At 42.5% G+C, this 23634-nt stretch overlaps 1 protein-coding gene across 1 annotated transcript in view; it reads right to left on the bottom strand.

Moving 5' to 3' along the window:
• The window catches only part of scarb2c (scavenger receptor class B, member 2c), a 43336-nt gene that overhangs the window by 15991 nt on the left and 3711 nt on the right, over positions 1-23634 (bottom strand). The window contains exons 4-9 of the mRNA XM_031826079.1: positions 19035-19226; positions 18380-18471; positions 11658-11777; positions 10418-10587; positions 10102-10220; positions 4750-4823 (exon numbers count right to left, since the gene is read on the bottom strand). Coding sequence (XP_031681939.1) covers positions 4750-4823; positions 10102-10220; positions 10418-10587; positions 11658-11777; positions 18380-18471; positions 19035-19226 — 767 coding nt within the window. The remainder of the gene's footprint in view (positions 1-4749; positions 4824-10101; positions 10221-10417; positions 10588-11657; positions 11778-18379; positions 18472-19034; positions 19227-23634) is intronic.

Genomic DNA, 23634 nt, shown 5'->3' with positions numbered 1-23634 from the left:
TTTATATTTTAAACTTAATACACTACTATAGTAAGGTGTGTTTGTCAGTGCTCTGAACAAGATGAAGCCAACATCACAATCATCAGCAAGTCATTCCATACCCCATTCCCGGTTTCCCCATATTACATGTGTAGATGAGTAGCACTATGTATGTGACACCACTGAAACTGATCCACACACACGCTCTCATGCATCTAAATGAATTTAACCTGAACTAACCTGTAAATCTGGTGGTAGTTAGACCAGCAGGACTAACTAGATGAATTTAACCTGAACTAACCTGTAAATCTGGTGGTAGTTAGACCAGCAGGACTAACTAGATGAATTTAACCTGAACTAACCTGTAAATCTGGTGGTAGTTAGACCAGCAGGACTAACTAGATGAATTTAACCTGAACTAACCTGTAAATCTGGTGGTAGTTAGACCAGCAGGACTAACTAGATGAATTTAACCTGAACTAACCTGTAAATCTGGAGGTAGTTAGACCAGCAGGACTAACTGGATGAATTTAACCTGAACTAACCTGTAAATCTGGTGGTAGTTAGACCAGCAGGACTAACTAGATGAATTTAACCTGAACTAACCTGTAAATCTGGTGGTAGTTAGACCAGCAGGACTAACTAGATGAATTTAACCTGAACTAACCTGTAAATCTGGAGGTAGTTAGACCAGCAGGACTAACTGGATGAATTTAACCTGAACTAACCTGTAAATCTGGTGGTAGTTAGACCAGCAGGACTAACTAGAAACAACAAACTGATGTTTTTACACACCATCATGGAAACTCAATTAACTCCGTCTTAAAATATATATATATTTTTAGCTAATTACTTAATTTAGTGACAAACAAATCAGAAAAATACAAGTAAAGTAGGGGTTACGATAAGGTCAGATGAACGCATGGTGGACACCAGACCTGGGTTCAAATACTATTTGAAATCCTTTGAAATCCTTTTACTAGCTTGGCTTGATTGAGCTTGCCTGGTGCAATGGAACCAATAGAATAGTTCGCAAACCATGTCCACCTGGCACGCCAGGCTGACTAAAACAAAAGCTAAATGTTAAGATTTAATTTTTTATTTTTTTAAAAATGTAATTGAACCCAGGTCTGATGGACCATCAGAGCTAACAAGGATCCACACGATGATACAACCAGTACGTGCATATCAAATCCTCATCACAATCAATGATGTGAGGAAAGAGCACCTGTACAGTGCACTTCAGACTGACAAATACTGTTGTTCACACCCTGGTGACCATGTCAGATGTTGATGAGTTTTGACTGACCGAAGGTCACCAATAGAGTAATGATAACAGCGTAATTAACAATTCTTCAGGAAGTCTTGGCACAGTCCGTCTCTACTAAAGGCTATACGTTGTAGTCTGATGACTGTCGGCATTGTTATTGTGGTTGGAGAAAATCACTTTAATTGATTGGTAATTAGTTTTTTATATATAAAAAAAACAGGTCAGACTGGTCGGAAGAGACTACCTACAGGAAGCTTGTGTGAGCATGCTGGGGGTGTCCTGTCGGGAGGCCTAGCGATTAGAGAGTGTTGAGCCAGTAAACTGAAAGGTGGCGAATTCAAACCCCAGAGCCGACAAGATGAGAAATCTGTCAAGTAAGGAACTGCTCAACGGTCGCCGTTGATAATGACTGACCCTGGCCGTGACCCCACTCTCCGAGGGTGTTTCACGGGGACTTGATATATATATATATATATATATATATATATATATATATATACACACACACACATTTCCAATTCACACATGTATATAAATATGGTACGTGTGAAATATTTTAGGCTACATCTAAAAGGCTTGAAAAAAAAGTACCACTCAGCCAGGGTCTACATTCTGACCCCATACCTTGTTAAATGTTGGGTATGCTTTCTGGTATGCATACATGACTTATCTATAGAGTCAATAGGTGGGTGGGGTTGTTAGATCACACTCAGTGAAAACGCCAAATGACTAAGAAGGCAATTTGGTTTACTCACATCCCCTTAGTGCAATCTCAACCACAGACCTCCCAGTAATGCTCAAGGTTAAATTCAAGTAAGTACAGGATACACATGGTATACATCGTCCAATGAAATGCTTACTTACAAGTTCCTTTGAGGTCTTTCTGGGGTCAAATTGGGGTCATTTTGTTCCTCTACTAATATGGCATTTATAGTATCCTACATGTTGTTTCTTGTACATTGGGGGGGCTGGAGTCATTAGTTTCCAACACTGTTCTGTAATCTGGGATATATTTAGTGGGATATATTTACTTCCTCCTCCTCTCCTCTGTCAAAAGTCCATCTGTTGCAGTAACTGCACTTGGCAAGGACACACACCACACTGCTCGCACACATACACACAATGCTTGTTCACACACAGGATCTGCTGTAACTAAGCTAACTAGTGTGTTTAAACAGTGTAACTGATCACTAAATTGGGCCACAGCAGATGAGGACATCTGACATACAAGTTTCACTTCTCTCTCCACAAAGATTTATACAAAATAAATAAACATTATTTTTTATTTTTTTTAAAGCTGAGAAATAGATGAGGAAAACTTTATATTTAAAGAGAATCACTGCTACTTTTGTATACTTTTCAGCCAGTAGTTCTGAAAGTAGCAAAAAGCGGTCCCCGAAAATTGCCTCGTATGTCACGTCTCTCTCTCCCCCTCTGTTGGGCCTGCCCTGTAACCTCATTGGATAACGCTGGCCAGGCCTTTTGCTGTCACTCAAATTAGAGGGACTGAAGTTCATTGGCTAGAACTCAAGATTACTAGGGGGCTGTAGAGAAAATGGTACGACACATCTTCAAGAAAACAGGCTCTTTCAAAATAGGGATTTTGTGGCTAATCGAAGGCAAGCCAGTAATTCTGCTCATAGATTACGCACGTACGAAATACACAGACACATACAGCCAAACGCAGGAGGTTTAATTTCAAATATATATATATATATATATTATAACAATAAAACCTAATTGCGAAAGTACCGGACCATGTCATTAAATGTCATTAAACTGTTTATCACATCTTACAGGTGATTATATCTGATAAACAGATATAAGACAGACAGAGACAGACAGACAGAGACAGACAGAGACAGAGACAGAGACAGACAGACAGAAAACACTGTTTAGAACACTGAGAAAGGAGACATCAGGCTTCTAGGGGGTGTTCGGTACGAGACCTCTGTTCCGTCCTCACTATGAACCTCAATTGAATACATTTTTTAAAAAGTTGAACAAAATATTTAAAAAACTCTAGCCCTATAGCCTATGCCTACACTGCATTGAGGGCCTATGCCCTTTTGAGTAAATCTGACCTCAAAACAGCTCAGCTATTCTGTTAAAACAACTACATCCGGGTTCCCCAACTAGCGCCCCCGGGTGATTTTATTTAACAAAATCTATATCTTAAAAAAAAAAATTGATGTAAAAGATTGGAAAAACACCAGCAAATCAGCTCTAAGTGATTTTACATTTTGGAAATCTGTACCAAAGTAATCCCACACATATGACAGAGAGAGACAGAGACAGACAGAGAGAGACAGAGAGAGAGAGAGAGAGAGAGAGAGAGACAGAGACAGAGAGAGACAGAGACAGAGAGAGAGACAGAGACAGAGAGACAGAGAGAGAGACAGAGACAGAGATAGAGAGAGAGAGAGAGAGAGAGAGAGACAGAGACAGAGAGAGACAGAGACAGAGAGAGACAGAGACAGAGAGAGACAGAGACAGAGACAGAGACAGAGAGACAGAGAGAGAGACAGAGACAGAGACAGAGATAGAGAGAGAGACAGACAGACAGACAGAGAGACACTGTATGTGATCGTATACAAAAAGGTAAGCAAGGTTTGACATTGTGTTTTAGTAAAATATATCCGTTTGGGCTTCTTGCGGTAAATTTGCTGTCTACAAATGATTTGTAATTATGTTCAGACCCCCCCCCCCCCCTCAAGGAGTTGCAAATGAGAACTTGTTCTCAACTAGCCTACCTGGTTAAATAAAGGTGTTCTCAACTAGCCTACCTGGTTAAATAAAGGTGTTCTCAACTAGCCTACCTGGTTAAATAAAGGTGTTCTCAACTAGCCTACCTGGTTAAATAAAGGTGTTCTCAACTAGCCTACCTGGTTAAATAAAGGTGTTCTCAACTAGCCTACCTGGTTAAATAAAGGTGTTCTCAACTAGCCTACCTGGTTAAATAAAGGTGTTCTCAACTAGCCTACCTGGTTAAATAAAGGTGTTCTCAACTAGCCTACCTGGTTAAATAAAGGTGAAATAAAAAATAAAAAAAGGAAAATAGTTCCGCTGCTGAATCTAGTAGATCCCTGAACGAGAGCCTATGCTCACGTTGAAATCAAAATTCAAATCTTAACTGGTGCATTTCAAACTGTTATACATTTATACAAATCTGTTTTTGCTTTGTCATCATGGGGTATTGTGTGTGGATTGATTAGGGGGGGGAAACTATTTAATCAATTTTAGAATAAGGCTGCAACGTAACAAAATGTGGGAAAAGAATCAAGGGGTCTGAATACTTTCCAAATGCACTGTATATGTTCACCTGCCTGGGAAATTAGCTGTTGGCTAAATATGGTACAAAGATATTTTACCAAGTGTACTGAGTGTACTGACACTTATGATTTTGGTGTACATTGTACCTGTTCAAATTAAAGTGTGTGAGTAAAATGTGAAGATATAACCGTGAGGGAATGGTTTGGTTTGAGATAGTCTTTGCTTACCTAAACACAGGAATCTTCTCCACGAACACATTCACTTGAAGTCTCTTAGCAGCCTGAAGTACGATGCCTGTAAGCTGTAGAAACATATCAGGGTTATGAATGAATACTACTTCTCAGGTTGCCTATTCTATTAGACCACTGAACGCGAACAGTCAGTATCTGAATAATGTGTGTGAAATGCTCGATAATGTAAGTCATGTCAACAGAGGTATATTTTCTGGGTGACCTAAATATTGACTGGTTTTCATCAAGCTGCCCACTCAAGAAGCAGTTTGAAATCCCCTGATTCAGGTTATCAGTCAACCTACCAGTTTATTTACAAACAGCACATGAATGAAATGATCGTCCTCGCAGTGGCAGACCACATGTAACACCTGCACAGGATCAGTACACCCGAAATTCACAAATGCAGGACAGGTACAGGATGGCAACAACAACTGCCCGAGTTACCAGGAACGCGCAATCCCTCCATTAATGCTCAGACTGTCCGCAATAGGCTGAGAGAGGCTGGACTGAGGGCTTGTAGGCCTGTTGTAAGGCAGGTCCTCACCAGACATCACCGGCAACAACGTCGCCTATGGGCATAAACCCACCGTCGCTGGACCAGACAGGACTGGCAAAAAGTGCTCTTCACTGATGAGACGCGGTTTGGTCTCACCAGGGGTGATGGTCGGAATGAGCGTTACACCGAGGCCTGTACTCTGGAGCTGGATCGATCTGGAGGTGGAGGGTCCGTCATGGTCTGGGGCGGTGTGTCATAGCATCATCAGACTGAGCTTGCTGTCAATCTCAAAGCTGTGGGTTACAGGTACGACCTCCTCCTCCCTCATGTGGTACCCTTCCTGCAGGCTCATCCTGACATGACCCTCCAGCATGACAATGCCACCAGCCATACTGCTCGTTCTGTGCGTGATTTCCTGCAAGACAGGAATGTCAGCCATGGCCAGCGAATAGCCCGGATCTCAATCCCATTGAGCAAGTCTGGGACCTGCTGGATCGGAGGGTGAGGGCTAGGGCCATTCCCCCCAGAAATGTCCAGGAACTTGCAGGTGCCTTGGTGGAAGAGTGGGGTAACATCTCACAGCAAGAACTGGAAAATCCAGTGCAGTCCATGAGGAGGAGATGCACTGCAGTACTTAATGCAGCTGGTGGCCACACCAGATACTGACTCTTACTTTTGATTTTGACCACCCCCTTTGTTCAGGGACACATTATTCCATTTCCGTTAGTCACATGTCTGTGGAAGTTGTTCAGTTTGTGCCTCAGTTGTAGAATCTTGTTATGTTCATACAAATATTTACATACGTTAAGTTTGCTGAAAATAAACGCAGTTAACAATGAGAGGACGTTTCCTTTTAGGCTGAGTTTGTGTTAATCTCTCCTGGCTCAAAGTAGAAGACAGATTGACTGCAACACTTTGTGAGAGGTATTGACGTGTTGAAAGAACAGAACTGTCTGTTCAAACAGCTAACATACAGCTACATACCCTCCACCAGGGGTCTCTTCACAGTTCCTAAGTCTATAACAGAGGCTCGGAAAACACACAGAAATATACACACGGAACTCTTCCAAATCAGGTAACTCAAGCTAGCAAAATGTTATTTAAAGATAGGGTTAGGTACTTGGGTTAGCAGTGTGGTTAGGGTTCAAATCTGATGTTGTGTCTATGTGGTTGTTTCAGCTAGTGACCACTCTGCAGAACAAGACGAAAAATGCTTACCTGCGTTAAAATGGCTAACAACTACTGCTCTCCCAGACTATCCACACTGACTTTATGCCCATCCACAGGTCTCTACCTACTCAGACAATAATCACTGATTAGTATTAGTATTCATCTGGGCTCCTGAGTGGCACAGCGGTCTAAGGCACTGCATCTCAGTGCTAGAGGCGTCATTATAGACCCTGATTTGATACCAGGCCGTATCACAACTGCTCATGATTGGGAGTCCCATAGGACAGTGCACAATTGGCCCAGCGTTGTCAGGGTTTGGTCGAGGTAGGCCGTCATTGTAAATAAGAATTTGTTCTTAATTGACTTACCTAGTAAAATAAAGGTAACATACAATTTGGGAAAAGAAAATGCTACTGGTCACTATTACTCCTGTTTAGATGTATATATTACCATAAGTATTTATAAATGACTGTTTAGATGTATATATTACCATAAGTATTTATAAATGACTGTTTAGATGTATATATTACCATAAGTATTTATAAATGACTGTTTAGATGTATATATTACCATAAGTATTTATAAATGACTGTTTAGATGTATATATTACCATAAGTATTTATAAATGACTGTTTAGATGTATATATTACCATAAGTATTTATAAATTACTGTTTAGATGTATATATTACCATAAGTATTTATAAATTACTGTTTAGATGTATATATACATTCCTAGTACCAGTCACTTTATATGGTTAAACCAGCATCGACCAAATTAGTACAACACATTGTGTACACTATAAAATGTACAATATTTGTGTGTGTGTGTGTGTGTGTGTGTGTGTTTCAAAGTTTATTTGCCACGTACACAGGATACAACAGGTGTAAAACAGCACAGTGAAATGATCACCTTGAGAGCTCTTTCCCAACAAAACAATAATGATAATAATAATGATAATAGAATAACAAATTTGATGAAGAATTAAAACCATCACAAGAACTACTACGATGAGAGTTAAAGAAACAGGAAGTATATACAGGTCAGTGCCAGTACCTTATCCAAATGTATTGTTGTATTGTATTATATATTTTTATGATGTGGGTGGCTGGTAGCCTAGCAGTTAGAGCGTTGGGACAGTAACTGAGGCGACAACGTGAAAAATAAATCTTTGTTCCTGTAGCGGTTGCCGTAGAAGCTGCCTAAATAAAAACCTACATTAAAAACAAAGCATCACAACTTAGGCTCCCGAGTGGCTCAGCGTCACTACAGACCCTGGTTCAATTCCAGCCTGTATCACAACCGCCCGTGATTGGGAGTCCCATAGGGCGGCGTACAATTGGCCCAGCGTCGTCCGGGTTTGGCCGGTGTAGGCCGTCATTGTAAATAAGAAAGTTCTTTAACTGACTTGTTTTAAAATATATATTTTAAAACAAGATATATTAGGCAAAAATATGTTTATACATTATGGGCCTGTTTCCCAGAAACATAGGGCTCTGTTTAAAGGTAGTACACATACACACACACACATATATATAGGGTGTCATTTCTGACACAAGCAGAACATTACAAGAAACCAACAACACCCACCCAGCTCTAACTAGTCTGCCCTGCAGGGGTAGGTTAGTCAGCATCTCAAATTGCACCCCATTCCTTATATAAGGCCCATAGAGCACTGGTTAAAAGTAGAGCACTATATAGGGAATAGGGTTCCATAGGGCTCTGGTCAAAAGTAGTGTATTATATAGGGAATATGGTTCCATAGGGCTCTGGTCTAAAGTAGTGCACTATATATAGGGAATAGGGTTGCATAGCGCTCTGGTCTAAAGTAGTGCACTATATAGGGAATATGGTTCCATAGGGCTCTGGTCTAAAGTAGTGTACTATATAGGGAATAGGGTTCCATAGGGCTCTAATCTAAAGTAGTGCACTATATATATATATATAGGGATAGGGTGCCATTTTGGGACACAACCCTAGTCTCTTATCTTTAGTGTCTCTACGCCTGGTACTAAGCCACTCCAACTGCACCACAAACAGCTCTATAAACAACAGCTTATCAACAGGAAGGACTTTATACACACTGCCTCGGACTGGCCTTGGCTCAGGAAGAGCACTGGGTCGTGTTCATTAGTGCACACCGTTGTAAAACATTTTGCAATGAAAAACCAAGCTTTTCTTACTGGCTAGATTTAGGTAGTTACTGTAACTTGTCTCCCGAGCATCATAGTATATGTGTGTGTGTCCACTTTGTGTGAATTAGTGAGATTATCCTTCTGTAGTAAAAAATAAAATAAAAATGATCCTTGTATCACCCAGAATAAAATGCTCTGAAAATGATGACCTGTTCTACTGAAGTGGTAATAGTGTTCCCTCTAGTGGTCAAACTGAAAACATGCCTATGCCAGAGGTAAGGTACTTTTGGCAAAAGGTTATACACAAAACAAATATATAAAACGCAATATGTAAAGTGTTGGTCCCATGTTCCATGAGCTGAAATAAAAGATCCCAGAAATGTTCCATAGGCACAAAAAGGCTTATTTCTATCAAATTCTGTGCACAAATGTGTTTACATCCCTGTTGGTGAGTATTTGTCCTTTGCCAAGATAATCCATCCACCTGACAGGTGTGGCATATGAAGATGATTAAACAGCACGATCATTACACAGGTGCACCTTGCGCCGGGGACAATAAAAGGCCACTAAAATGTGCAGTTGTGTCACAACGCAATGCCAGATGTTTTGAGGGAGAGTGCAAATGGCATGCAGACGGCAGGAATGTCCACCAGAGCTGTTGCCAGAGAACGTTCATTTCTCTACCATAAGCCGCCTCCAACATTATTTTAGACATCTGGCCTCACACACAGATCACGTGTAACCACGTCAGCCCAGGTCCTCTACATTCGGCTTCTTCTCCCAGGGGATTGTCTGAGTCCAGCCATCTGGACATCTGATGAAACTGTGGGTTTGCACAAGCAAAGAATTTCTGCACAGAAAACGTCTCAGGGAAGCTCATCTGTGTGCTCGTCGTCCTCACCAGGGTCTTGACCTGACTGGTGTCTTAACCGAGTTCAGTGGTCAAATGCTTACATTTCAAGTGTACGGGCAGATGACAGATGTGTGGGCGAGCGGTTTGCCGATGTCAACGTTGTGAACAGAGTGCCCCATGGTGGCGGTGGGGTTATGGTATGGGCAGACATAAGCTACGGACAACCAACACAATGGCAATTTCAATGTACAGAGATACCGTGACGAGATCCTGAGGCCCATTGTCGTGCCATTCATCCGCCACCTCATGTTTCAGCCTGATAATGCACAGCCCTGTTGTAAGGATCTGTACACGATTCCTGGAAGCGGAAAATGTCCCAGTTCTCCAATGGCCTGCATACACACCAGACATGTCACCCATTGAGCATGTTTGGGATGCTCTGGATCGACGTGTATGACAGCGTGTTCCAGTTCTCGTCAATATCCAGCAACTTCGCAAAGAGGATTGGGACAACATTTTTAAAGGTATCTGTGACCAACAGATGCATATCTGTATTCCCAGTCATGTGAAATCCATAGATTAGGGCCTAATGAAATTATTTAAATTGACTGATTTCCTCATATGAACTGTAACTCAGTAAAAATCTTTTAGATTGTTACATGTTGCATTTATATTTTTGCTCAGTTTACATACCGGGTTGATATCTATGATGGTTTCGTGTTGCTCCTTGTTTGGTTTCATCCCGAAGATGTCTTTGACAAACTTCTCATCTGCCTGGTAGAAGTGTGGAGAAGACATGACGATCGGAGCATCTAGGATGTGAAATATGATACAACATTGAGATGACGTTTTTTTCCCAGCTCAGTAGCTCAGTTGATAAGAGTGTGCCATTGACTAGTACCGACAAGGTTGCGGGTTCAACCCCCGTAGGGATCACATAAAAAACATATGCACTCAATGTATAAAATTGAGTGCCAAGTGGCACAGAAAAGACATTGTATATTATTACCTTGTTTGCAGGCACTGACTTGGAGCACGCCAGAGCCCAGACAGTTCCCTGGTGGGGTACAGAAACCAGCGTTCTCTGTTGTGTTGGCAAATACCTTGCTGGGTGGAGAGAACCTGTAGCCTGGGACACCCATCACACTACTCTCCTCCTCATAGATGGCATAGATAGATCTGACAAAGAGGACAATGAACACAGATGAATCTACTGTGAAAGAGGAGATACATAAATGTTTACAAACACATGGAGTAGCAAGCTAGCCAACTCATGCAAGATTTTGTTCTGGGTTCAGTAATTACAAGAGTGTTAGTGGAATGTAAACCTCATTAAAAGCATTCTGAAACATGAAAGCTATTGAGAGAAGTAACTTTGTTGGGACAACTCTGTACAGACTGTCCTGTGAAACCAGAACTTGATTTAAAAAATATATATTTTACCAGGCAAGTCAGTTAAGAACAAATTCTTATTTTCAATGACGGCCTACCGAGGAACAGTGGGTTAACTGCCTTGTTCAGGGGCAGAAGGACAGATTTTTACCTTGACAGCTCGGGGATTCGATCTAGCAACCTTTCAGTTACTAGTCCAACGCTCTAACCACTAGACTACCTGCCGCCTCTACGCTCTAACCACTAGACTACCTGCCGCCTCTACGCTCTAACCACTAGACTACCTGCCGCCTCTACGCTCTAACCACTAGACTACCTGCCGCCTCTACGCTCTAACCACTAGACTACCTGCCGCCTCTACGCTCTAACCACTAGACTACCTGCCGCCTCATGCAGAGAAATAGAAATAGTCGGCCTAGCCTATAGAAAGCTGATAGGAGCCTCTTCTTTTTAATAGAGGCCATCAAAACTGGATTCTCACTCAATTGCATAGCCTATAGAAATGTTGCGCAACATGAGCTGTCCGAGTGATTAGAGGGACAATAGAGTGCTGACTACCAGGTAGTTTGCTAGTTTGGTAGGCTACTAATGACCATCAGCAGCATCAGAGCTAGGAGAAGTCTAGTTACTAAAACGGTCACGTGGAATTTGACTGCGGCCATGACTCGCGACCGCCGGTGTGGCGGTAATACAAACCCCCGTAACAGGCCTATACTCAACTCATGCATTTTAGTTAAATGTAGTTAATTTGCAAACAGGCTGAATAATAGTAACTTGTGATGACAAACTCTGAAAATAATGTAAACATAGAGGAAGCACCCATGACAGAGACATGAGAGTTCAGACCCAAAACCAACCTGCAGAGATCAGAGGAAAACATGTAGAGAGTCTCGTTCTTGGTGATGATTGGATGAAAGGAGGCCCCATTGGTCCCATTGATCATGTTACACTCATCTGTGGTCCACCATTTCAGAGAGCTGCACGCAGAGAGAACACATTGTTATCACGGTTATCACTTCAAATGGATTCTGACTGTATTCGCCTACTGTGAAATCTAGATCACATTTAGCCTTGCGAAACCACACTGACCAGAACACTCACATTCTGTTTCACATGAAGTAAAAACTAAAAACGTAAGATCAGGTTTAACGAGGCTAAGAAAAAACACCCATCTAAAATTACAGTTATTAGTTCATTACAGTGCACTCAGCCAATCTCCAATGCAAACCCCAGAAGCTGTGAATAACAGGTGCGGTACAATAGACTAGAGACTAAATATTCCTTTTGATTTAAGTTTCATTCATAATGAGATGCGCCGAATGAGTAACTCCTCTGTGTGTAGACATCACTAACCTAGACATCACTAACCTAGACAACAGCCTTGTGTGTAGACATCACTAACCTAGACATCACTAACCTAGACAGTAGCCTGTGTGTAGACATCACTAACCTAGACATCACTAACCTAGACATCACTAACCTAGACAACAGCCTTGTGTGTAGACATCACTAACCTAGACATCACTAACCTAGACAACAGCCTTGTGTGTAGACATCACTAACCTAGACATCACTAACCTAGACAACAGCCTTGTGTGTAGACATCACTAACCTAGACATCACTAACCTAGACAACAGCCTGTGTGTAGACATCACTAACCTAGACATCACTAACCTAGACAACAGCCTGTGTGTAGACATCACTAACCTAGACATCACTAACCTAGACAGTAGCCTGTGTGTAGACATCACTAACCTAGACATCACTAAGCTAGACATCACTAACCTAGACAACAGCCTTGTGTGTAGACATCACTAACCTAGACATCACTAACCTAGACAACAGCCTTGTGTGTAGACATCACTAACCTAGACATCACTAACCTAGACAACAGCCTGTGTGTAGACATCACTAACCTAGACATCACTAACCTAGACAACAGCCTGTGCGTAGACATCACTAACCTAGACATCACTAACCTAGACAGCAGCCTGTGCGTAGACATCACTAACCTAGACAGCAGCCTGTGTAGACATCACTAAGCTAGACAGCAGCATGTGTGTAGACATCACTAACCTAGACAACAGCCTGTGTATAGACATCACTAACCTAGACAGCAGCATGTGTGTAGACATCACTAACCTAGACATCACTAACTAGACATCACTAACCTAGACATCACTAACCTAGACAGCACTAACCTAGACATCACTAACCTAGACATCACTAACCTAGACAACAGCCTGTGTGTAGACATCACTAACCTAGACATCACTAACCTAGACAGTAGCCTGTGTGTAGACATCACTAACCTAGACAGTAGCCTGTGTGTAGACATCACTAACCTAGACATCACTAACCTAGACAGCAGCCTGTGTGTAGACATCACTAACCTAGACATCACTAACCTAGACAACAGCCTGTGTGTAGACATCACTAACCTAGACATCACTAACCTAGACAGTAGCCTGTGTGTAGACATCACTAACCTAGACAGTAGCCTGTGTGTAGACATCACTAACCTAGACATCACTAACCTAGACAGCAGCCTGTGTGTAGACATCACTAACCTAGACAGCAGCCTGTGTAGACATCACTAACCTAGACAGCAGCCTGTGTAGACATCACTAACCTAGACAGCAGCCTGTGTGTAGACATCACTAACCTAGACAGCAGCCTGTGTAGACATCACTAACCTAGACATCACTAACCTAGACAGTAGCCTGTGCGTAGACATCACTAACCTAGACATCACTAACCTAGACAGTAGCCTGTGTGTAGACATCACTAACCTAGACATCACTAACCTAGACAGTAGCCTGTGCGTAGACATCACTAACCTAGACATCACTAACCTAGACAGTAGCCTGTGCGTAGACATCACTAACCTAGACAGTAGCCTGTGCGTAGACATCACTAACCTAGACAGTAGCCTGTGTGTAGACATCACTAACCTAGACATCACTAACCTAGACAGTAGCCTGTGCGTAGACATCACTAACCTAGACATCACTAACCTAGACAGCAGCCTGTGTAGACATCACTAACCTAGACAGCAGCCTGTGTAGACATCACTAACCTAGACAGCAGCCTGTGCGTAGACATCACTAACCTAGACAGCAGCATGTGTGTAGACATCACTAACCTAGACAACAGCCTGTGTAGACATCACTAACCTAGACAGCAGCATGTGTGTAGACATCACTAACCTAGACATCACTAACCTAGACAGTAGCCTGTGCGTAGACATCACTAACCTAGACATCACTAACCTAGACATCACTAACCTAGACATCACTAACCTAGACAGTAGCCTGTGCGTAGACATCACTAACCTAGACATCACTAACCTAGACATCACTAACCTAGACATCACTAACCTAGACAGTAGCCTGTGCGTAGACATCACTAACCTAGACATCACTAACCTAGACATCACTAACCTAGACAGTAGCCTGTGCGTAGACATCACTAACCTAGACATCACTAACCTAGACAGTAGCCTGTGCGTAGACATCACTAACCTAGACATCACTAACCTAGACAGCAGCCTGTGCGTAGACATCACTAACCTAGACAGCAGCCTGTGTGTAGACATCACTAACCTAGACAGCAGCCTGTGTGTAGACATCACTAACCTAGACATCACTAACCTAGACAGCAGCATGTGTGTAGACATCACTAACCTAGACAGCAGCATGTGTGTAGACATCACTAACCTAGACAGCAGCCTGTGTGTAGACATCACTAACCTAGACATCACTAACCTAGACAGCAGCCTGTGTGTAGACATCACTAACCTAGACAGCAGCATGTGTGTAGACATCACTAACCTAGACAGCAGCATGTGTGTAGACATCACTAACCTAGACAGCAGCCTGTGTAGACATCACTAACCTAGACAGCAGCCTGTGTAGACATCACTAACCTAGACAGCAGCCTGTGTAGACATCACTAACCTAGACAGCAGCCTGTGTAGACATCACTAACCTAGACAGCAGCCTGTGTAGACATCACTAACCTAGACAGCAGCCTGTGTAGACATCACTAACCTAGACAGCAGCCTGTGTAGACATCACTAACCTAGACAGCAGCATGTGTGTAGACATCACTAACCTAGACAGCAGCCTGTGTGTAGACATCACTAACCTAGACATCACTAAGCTAGACAGTAGCCTGTGTGTAGACATCACTAACCTAGACATCACTAACCTAGACAGTAGCCTGTGTGTAGACATCACTAACCTAGACATCACTAACCTAGACAGTAGCCTGTGTGTAGACATCACTAACCTAGACATCACTAACCTAGACATCACTAACCTAGACAGTAGCCTGTGTGTAGACATCACTAACCTAGACAGTAGCCTGTGTGTAGACATCACTAACCTAGACAGTAGCCTGTGTGTAGACATCACTAACCTAGACAGTAGCCTGTGTGTAGACATCACTAACCTAGACATCACTAACCTAGACATCACTAACCTAGAAATCACTAACCTAGACATCACTAACCTAGACAACAGCCTGTGTGTAGACATCACTAACCTAGACATCACTAACCTAGACAGTAGCCTGTGTGTAGACATCACTAACCTAGACAGTAGCCTGTGTGTAGACATCACTAACCTAGACATCACTAACCTAGACAGCAGCCTGTGTGTAGACATCACTAACCTAGACATCACTAACCTAGACAACAGCCTGTGTGTAGACATCACTAACCTAGACATCACTAACCTAGACAGTAGCCTGTGTGTAGACATCACTAACCTAGACAGCAGCCTGTGTGTAGACATCACTAACCTAGACATCACTAACCTAGACAGCAGCCTGTGTGTAGACATCACTAACCTAGACATCACTAACCTAGACAGTAGCCTGTGTGTAGACATCACTAACCTAGACATCACTAACCTAGACAGTAGCCTGTGTGTAGACATCACTAACCTAGACATCACTAACCTAGACAGCAGCCTGTGTGTAGACATCACTAACCTAGACATCACTAACCTAGACAGCACTAACCTAGACAGCACTAACCTAGACAGCACTAACCTAGACAGCACTAACCTAGACAGCACTAACCTAGACATCACTAACCTAGACAGCAGCCTGTGTGTAGACATCACTAACCTAGACATCACTAACCTAGACAGCACTAACCTAGACAGCACTAACCTAGACAGCACTAACCTAGACAGCACTAACCTAGACATCACTAACCTAGACATCACTAACCTAGACATCACTAACCTAGACATCACTAACCTAGACATCACTAACCTAGACAGCACTAACCTAGACAGCACTAACCTAGACAGCACTAACCTAGACAGCACTAACCTAGACATCACTAACCTAGACATCACTAACCTAGACATCACTAACCTAGACAGTAGCCTGTGTGTAGACATCACTAACCTAGACAGTAGCCTGTGTGTAGACATCACTAACCTAGACAGCACTAACCTAGACAGCACTAACCTAGACATCACTAACCTAGACAGCACTAACCTAGACATCACTAACCTAGACAGCACTAACCTAGACAGCACTAACCTAGACAACACTAACCTAGACAGCACTAACCTAGACAGCACTAACCTAGACAGCACTAACCTAGACAGCACTAACCTAGACAGCACTAACCTAGACAGCACTAACCTAGACAGCACTAACCTAGACAGCACTAACCTAGACATCACTAACCTAGACAGCAGCCTGTGTGTAGACATCACTAACCTAGACATCACTAACCTAGACAGCACTAACCTAGACATCACTAACCTAGACAGCAGCCTGTGTGTAGACATCACTAACCTAGACAGCACTAACCTAGACAGCACTAACCTAGACAGCACTAACCTAGACAGCAGCCTGTGTGTAGACATCACTAACCTAGACATCACTAACCTAGACAGCAGCCTGTGTGTAGACATCACTAACCTAGACATCACTAACCTAGACAGCACTAACCTTAATTTGTGTAATTTCTTTACTCCTTAATGTGTTTGAGCCAATCAGTTGTGTGGTGACAAGGTAGGGGTGGTATACAGAATCTGGTATTTTACCAAATAGAGCTAAGTCCATATTATGTCAAGAACGGCTCAAATAAGCAAATAGAAACGACAGTTCATCATAACTTTAAGACATGAAGGTCAGTCAATCTGGAAAATGTCAAGAACTTTTCAAGTTTCTTCAATTGCAGTCGCAAAACCCATCAATCGTTTAAACTGGCTTTCATGAGGACCGCCAGAGGAATGGAAGACCCAGAGTTATCGCTGCTGCAGAGGATAAGTTCTTTAGAGATACCAGCCTCAGAAATTGCAGCCCAAATAAATGCTTTAGAGTTCAAGTAACAGACATCTCAACATCATCTGTTCAGAGGTGACTGTGTGAATCAGGCCTTCATGGTCAAATTGCTGCAAAGAAACCACTACACTAAAGGACACCAATAATAAGAGACTTGCTTGGGCCAAGAAACATGAGCAATGGACATCAGACCAGTGGAAATCTGTCATTTGGACTCCAGAGCAAATTGGAGATTTTTGGTCCCAATTGCCATGTATTTGTGAGACACGGTGTGGGTGAGCGAATGATCTCCGCATGTGTATTTCCCACAGTAAAGCATGGAAGTGGTGGTGTTATGGTGTGTGGGTGGTTTGCTGGTGACGCTGTCTGAGAATGATTTACAATTCATGGCACACTTAACCAACATGATTACCACAGCATTCTGCAGTAATACGCCATCCCATCTGGTTTGGGCTTAGTGGGACTATAATTTGCTGTTCAACAGGACAATGACCCAAGGCTGTGTAAGGGCTATTTGACCAATAAGGAGAGTGATGGAGTGCTGCATCAGATGACCTGGCATCAACAATCCCCCGACCTCAACCAAATTGAGATTTTTGGTACAACTGATCCCAAACAGAGTGAAGGAAAAGCAGCCAAGAAGTGCTCAGCATATGTGGGAAGTCCTTCAAGACAGTTGGAAAAGCATTCCAGGTCAAGCTGGTTGAGAGAATACCAAGAGTGTGCAAAGCTGTCATCAAGGCAAAGGGTGGCTATTTGAAGAATCTCAAATATATTTTGATTTGTTTAACACTTTTTTGGTTACTACATGATTCCATATGTGTTATTTCATAGTTTTGATGTCTTCACTATTATTCTACAAAGTAGAAAACACTTGAATGAGTAGGTGTTCTAAAACTTTTGACCAGTAGTGTATGTTTAGGCAGCAGCCACTCTGTGCTAGTGATGGCTATTTAACAGGTGGCTATTTAATAAGGTATCCGTTTTTAAAAATCCAAAAACCTGTTTGTACTGTCATTATGGGATATTGTGTGTAGAATGTTGAGGGGGGGGGGGGGGAATCATATTTAATCCATTTTAGAATAAGGCTGTAACGTAACAAAATGTGGAAAAAGTCAAGGGGTCTGTACACAAACTGAACAATTAGATTACAGATGAAATGAGTTTGTGTTTATGGTCATCCTTGACAATAGGAGGCCTAATACTTTCGTATTTATATGTTTATAACATAGTACGGTGTGGAATGTTCTATAGAAGGCTTACCTTTGACCTTTCCACTGATCTATAACGGCAAAGTCCTTATAACTCTGCTGACCGGTCAGAAACACATACTCTCCGTCATCTGTAGCATTTTGCTGAAATATAAAAACAGAACCACCATGAAACGCCCACCTCCTTCGTGAGTTCCATAAAAACAGAACCACCATGAAACGCCCACCTCCTTCGTGAGTTCCATAAAAACAGAACCACCATGAAACGCCCACCTCCTTCGTGAGTTCCATAAAAACAGAACCACCATGAAACGCCCACCTCCTTCGTGAGTTCCATAAAAACAGAACCACCATGAAACGCCCACCTCCTTCGTGAGTTCCATAAAAACAGAACCACCATGAAACGCCCACCTCCTTCGTGAGTTCCATAAAAACAGAAAACTGATCTCGAGACTCAAAATCGTTGACATGTAAAACAGTGTGTTGAATTTGAAACAATGTTTTCTATAGACATTTACATGACAAGGCTTTCATAGATCTAATTCTATACTTGCTTTATGGAAGTGACTATTTACAAAACATTATTACCACAGCACTTAAATAACCAACCACTTTTTAAAAAAACACACAAATACAAATATCTAACATCAATCAACATATTACAACCAACCATACAGTCCATATTGAGTAGTGAGTGAGAATCAAACCTTGTAGAAGAGTCCAAACACATCATCTAATGTAGGGTCCACTACTTTCATAGCTTTGAGAAGGCCATCCTCATAGCCCCAAAGCAGTTCTCCCACAGTGTGTGTAGTGAACAGGCCTTCATTCACCGACTTCATGTAAGATGAGATGAGATTGGCAATAACTGACGTATCCTTGAATTTTTCCATCACCGTCTGGGAACAGAGAGAGAAAGAGAATAGTCAGAACTGAATGATTCATCATTCACAAGCTAACCCGGATGATGCTGGGCCAATTGTGCACCGCCCTATGGTACTCCCAATCACGACCGGATGTGATACAGCCTGGAATCGAACCAGAGACTGTAGTGACGCCTCTTGCACTGAGAAACAGTGCCTTAGAACGCTGTGTCACTCTGGAACCCTGTATATACAGTTGAAGTGCCACTCTGGAGCCCTGTATATACAGTTGAAGTCGGAAGTTTACATACACCTTAGCTAACTCAGTTTTTCACAATTGCTGACATTTAATTCTAGTAAAAATTCCCTGCCTTAGGTAAGTTAGGATCATCACTTTATTTTCAGAATGTGAAATGTCAGAATAACAGTAGAGAATGAATTATTTCAACTTTTCTTTCTTTCTTTCACATTCCCAGTGGGTCAGAAGTTTACATACACTCAATTAGTATTTGGTAGCATCGCCTTTATATTGTTTAACTTGGGTCAAACGTTTTGGGCAGCCTTCCACAAGCTTCCCACAATAAGTTGGGTGAATTTTGGCCCATCCCTCCTGACAGAGCTGGTGTACCCGAGTCAGGTTTGTAGGCCTCCATGCTCCACACACTTTTTCAGTTCTGCCCACAAATTTTCTATAGGACTGAGGTCAGGGCTTTGTGATGGCCACTCCAATACCTTGACTTTGTTGTCCTTAAGCCATTTTGTCACAACTTTGGAAGTGTGCTTTGGGTCATTGCCCATTTGGAAGACCCATTTGCGACCAAGCTTTAACTTCCTGACTGAGGTCTTGAGATGTTTTGTCAATATAATCCACATCATTTTCCTCCTCATGATGCCATCTATTTGTGAAGTGCACCAGTCCCTCATGCAGCAAAGCACCCCCACCACATGATGCTGCCACCCCTGTGCTTCAAGGTTGGGATGGTGTTCTTCGGCTGGCAAGCCTCCCCCTTTTTCCTCCAAACATAACGAAGGTCATTATGGCCAAACAGTTCTATTTTTGTTTCATCAGACCAGAGGACATTTCTCCAAAAAGTACGATCTCTGTCCCCATGTGCAGTTGCAAACCATAGTCTGGCTTTTTTATGGCGGTTTTGGAGCAGTTTCTTCTTCCTTGCTGAGCGGCATTTCAGGTTATGTCGATATAGGACTCGTTTCACAGTGGATATAGATACTTTGTACCCGTTTCCCCCAACATCTTCACAAGGTCCTTTGCTGTTGTTCTGGGATCGATTTGCACTTCTCGCACCAAAGTATGTTAATCTCTTGGAGACAGAAAGTGTCTCCTTCCTGAGCTGTATGAGGGCTGCGTGGTCCCATGGTGTTTATACTTGCGTACTATTGTTTGTACAGATGAACGTGGTATCTTCAGTCGTTTGGAAATTGCTGACAAGGATGAACCAGACTTGTGGAGGTCTTGGCTGATTTCTTTTGGTTTTCCCATGATGTCAAGCAAAGAGGCACTGAGTTTGAAGGTAGGCCTTGAAACACATCCACAGGTACACCTCCAATTGAGTCAAATTATGTCAATTAGCCTATCAGAAGCTTCTAAAGCCATGACATTTTCTGGACTTTTCAAGCTGTTTAAAGGCACAGTCAACTTGTGTATGTAGACTTCTGACCCACTGGAATTGTGATACAGTGAATTATAAGTGAAATAATCTGTCTGTAAACAATTGCTGGAAAAATTACTTCTGTCATGCACAAAGTAGATGTCCTAACCGACTTGCCAAAACTATAGTTTTAACAAGAAATTAGTGGAGTGGTTGAAAAACAAGTTTTAATGACTCCAACCTAAGTGTATGTAAACTTCCAACTTCAACGGTATGTATATATTTTTTATAATTTCATTATACTCGGGGCTCAAAATAAAAAAGGTTCATGTGCTACCAATTGAAAACGGATAGCTTCTTCGGCAGATAAATGCATGAATGAATGAAGGAAGACGTTTTCGCTGTAGTCATGGTGCAACCATGACGATAACTAATATGCACTCGCTTGTTTCTCTGGGGCACTCTAAAACAACGAAGCCTTATCATTACAACAATTATGATCTGGAAGATTTTTGTCATAAATCGACAAGTGCTCCCAAAATAAAATTCCTGGTCGCACAGCGAAATACTTTGTCGCTCTTTAGAGCCCTGGTTATCCTATGCTTATATTGATTACTGGGTAGCGCATCCAAGTTAAGCATTTCACTGTACTTCTGCATGTGACAATAAAACTTCAACTTGAAGTCTGAACACCTACCAACTCCGTGACTCAAACATCCTGCATGCTTTTCAACCGATCGCTGCCCGCACCCGCCCGCGGCTCTGACTTAGAATATGTGGACAACTATAAATACCTAGGTGTCTGGCTAGACTGTAAACTCTCCTTCCAGACTCATTAAGCATCTCCAATCCAAAATGTAATCTAGAATTGGCTTCCTATTTCGCAACAAAGCCTCCTTCACTTATGCTACCAAACATACCCTCGTAAAACTGACCATCCTACCGATCCTTGACTTCGAATTTTGTAAATGACATCGCCGTCGCCAAACCCACTGGCTCCAGGTCATCTATAAGTCTTTGCTCAGTAAAGCTCCGCCTTATCTCAGCTCACTGGTCACCATAGCAACACCCACCCGTAGCACCTGCTCCAGCAGGTATATTTCACTGGTCATCCCCAAAGCCAACACCTTCTTTGGCCACCTTTCCTTCCAGTTCTCTGCTGCCAATAATTGGAACGAATTGCAAAAATAAATCAATAAAAATCACTGACGTTACTTGATGAAGCGTGTTAGTTTTAGCTAGCTCTGTGCTTTTATATTGAAGCTGAAATGTACAGACGAGAAAATAAACCCTTTAATTATCTGCACATGCCTGTGAATCGTTGCATTATTCAAAAGTGTAATACGGTTAGGATGAATATTTGCTGCATAGTTGAATAGTTTGTTAAAAGCATGTTGAAGGGCTCTCCGTAGTGATTTCACAGTCTACGCAAATGGAGCTCCCTTTGTATCATGTTCCAAACAAATTAAGCCACAAAAAAAGTATGTAGAACTACGTAGAGAGCTACGCAAACGGAGCGCCGTCCGAGCTGTTGCGGATCCGTTTGGGTAGACATTGCAGAGAGACATTGCAGAGAGACATTGCAGTGAGACATTGCAGTGAGACATTGCAGTGAGACATTGCAGTGAGACATTGCAGTGAGACATTGCAGAGAGACATTGCAGAGAGACATTGCAGAGAGACATTGCAGTGAGACATTGCAGAGAGACATTGCAGAGAGACATTGCAGTGAGACATTGCAGTGAGACATTGCAGTGAGACATTGCAGTGAGACATTGCAGTGAGACATTGCAGTGAGACATTGCAGTGAGACATTGCAGAGAGACATTGCAGAGAGACATTGCAGTGAGACATTGCAGAGAGACATTGCAGTGAGACATTGCAGAGAGACATTGCAGTGAGACATTGCAGAGAGACATTGCAGTGAGACATTGCAGAGAGACATTGCAGTGAGACATTGCAGTGAGACATTGCAGTGAGACATTGCAGTGAGACATTGCAGTGAGACATTGCAGTGAGACATTGCAGAGAGACATTGCAGTGAGACATTGCAGTGAGACATTGCAGAGAGACATTGCAGAGAGACATTGCAGAGAGACATTGCAGAGAGACATTGCAGAGAGACATTGCAGAGAGACATTGCAGAGAGACATTGCAGTGAGACATTGCAGAGAGACATTGCAGAGAGACATTGCAGAGAGACATTGCAGAGAGACATTGCAGAGAGACATTGCAGTGAGACATTGCAGAGAGACATTGCAGAGAGACATTGCAGAGAGACATTGCAGAGAGACATTGCAGAGAGACATTGCAGAGAGACATTGCAGTGAGACATTGCAGTGAGACATTGCAGTGAGACATTGCAGAGAGACATTGCAGTGAGACATTGCAGAGAGACATTGCAGTGAGACATTGCAGTGAGACATTGCAGTGAGACATTGCAGTGAGACATTGCAGAGCGACATTGCAGAGCGACATTGCAGAGCGACATTGCAGAGCGACATTGCAGAGAGCTTTACTGGCTACACTGGAATCTTTACGGTAAATTTGAGCTAAGCCCACGAACCCTCTCTCAGCGCATGACATTCCGTTGGTATCTTTACGGTAAATTTGAGCTAAGCCCAGGAACCCTCTCTCAGCGCATGACATTCCGTTGGTATCTTTACGGTAAATTTGAGCTAAGCCCACGAACCCTCTCTCAGCGCATGACATTCCGTTGGAATCTTTACGGTAAATTTGAGCTAAGCCCACGAACCCTCTCTCAGCGCATGACATTCCGTTGGAATCTTTACAGTAAATTTGAGCTAAGCCCACAAACCCTCTCTCAGCGCATG

This window comes from Oncorhynchus kisutch, linkage group LG6 (assembly GCF_002021735.2).
Source record: "Oncorhynchus kisutch isolate 150728-3 linkage group LG6, Okis_V2, whole genome shotgun sequence".
In the NCBI taxonomy this organism is placed as follows: Eukaryota; Metazoa; Chordata; class Actinopteri; order Salmoniformes; family Salmonidae; genus Oncorhynchus; species Oncorhynchus kisutch.
This window is presented reverse-complemented; position numbering and strand designations above follow the sequence as displayed.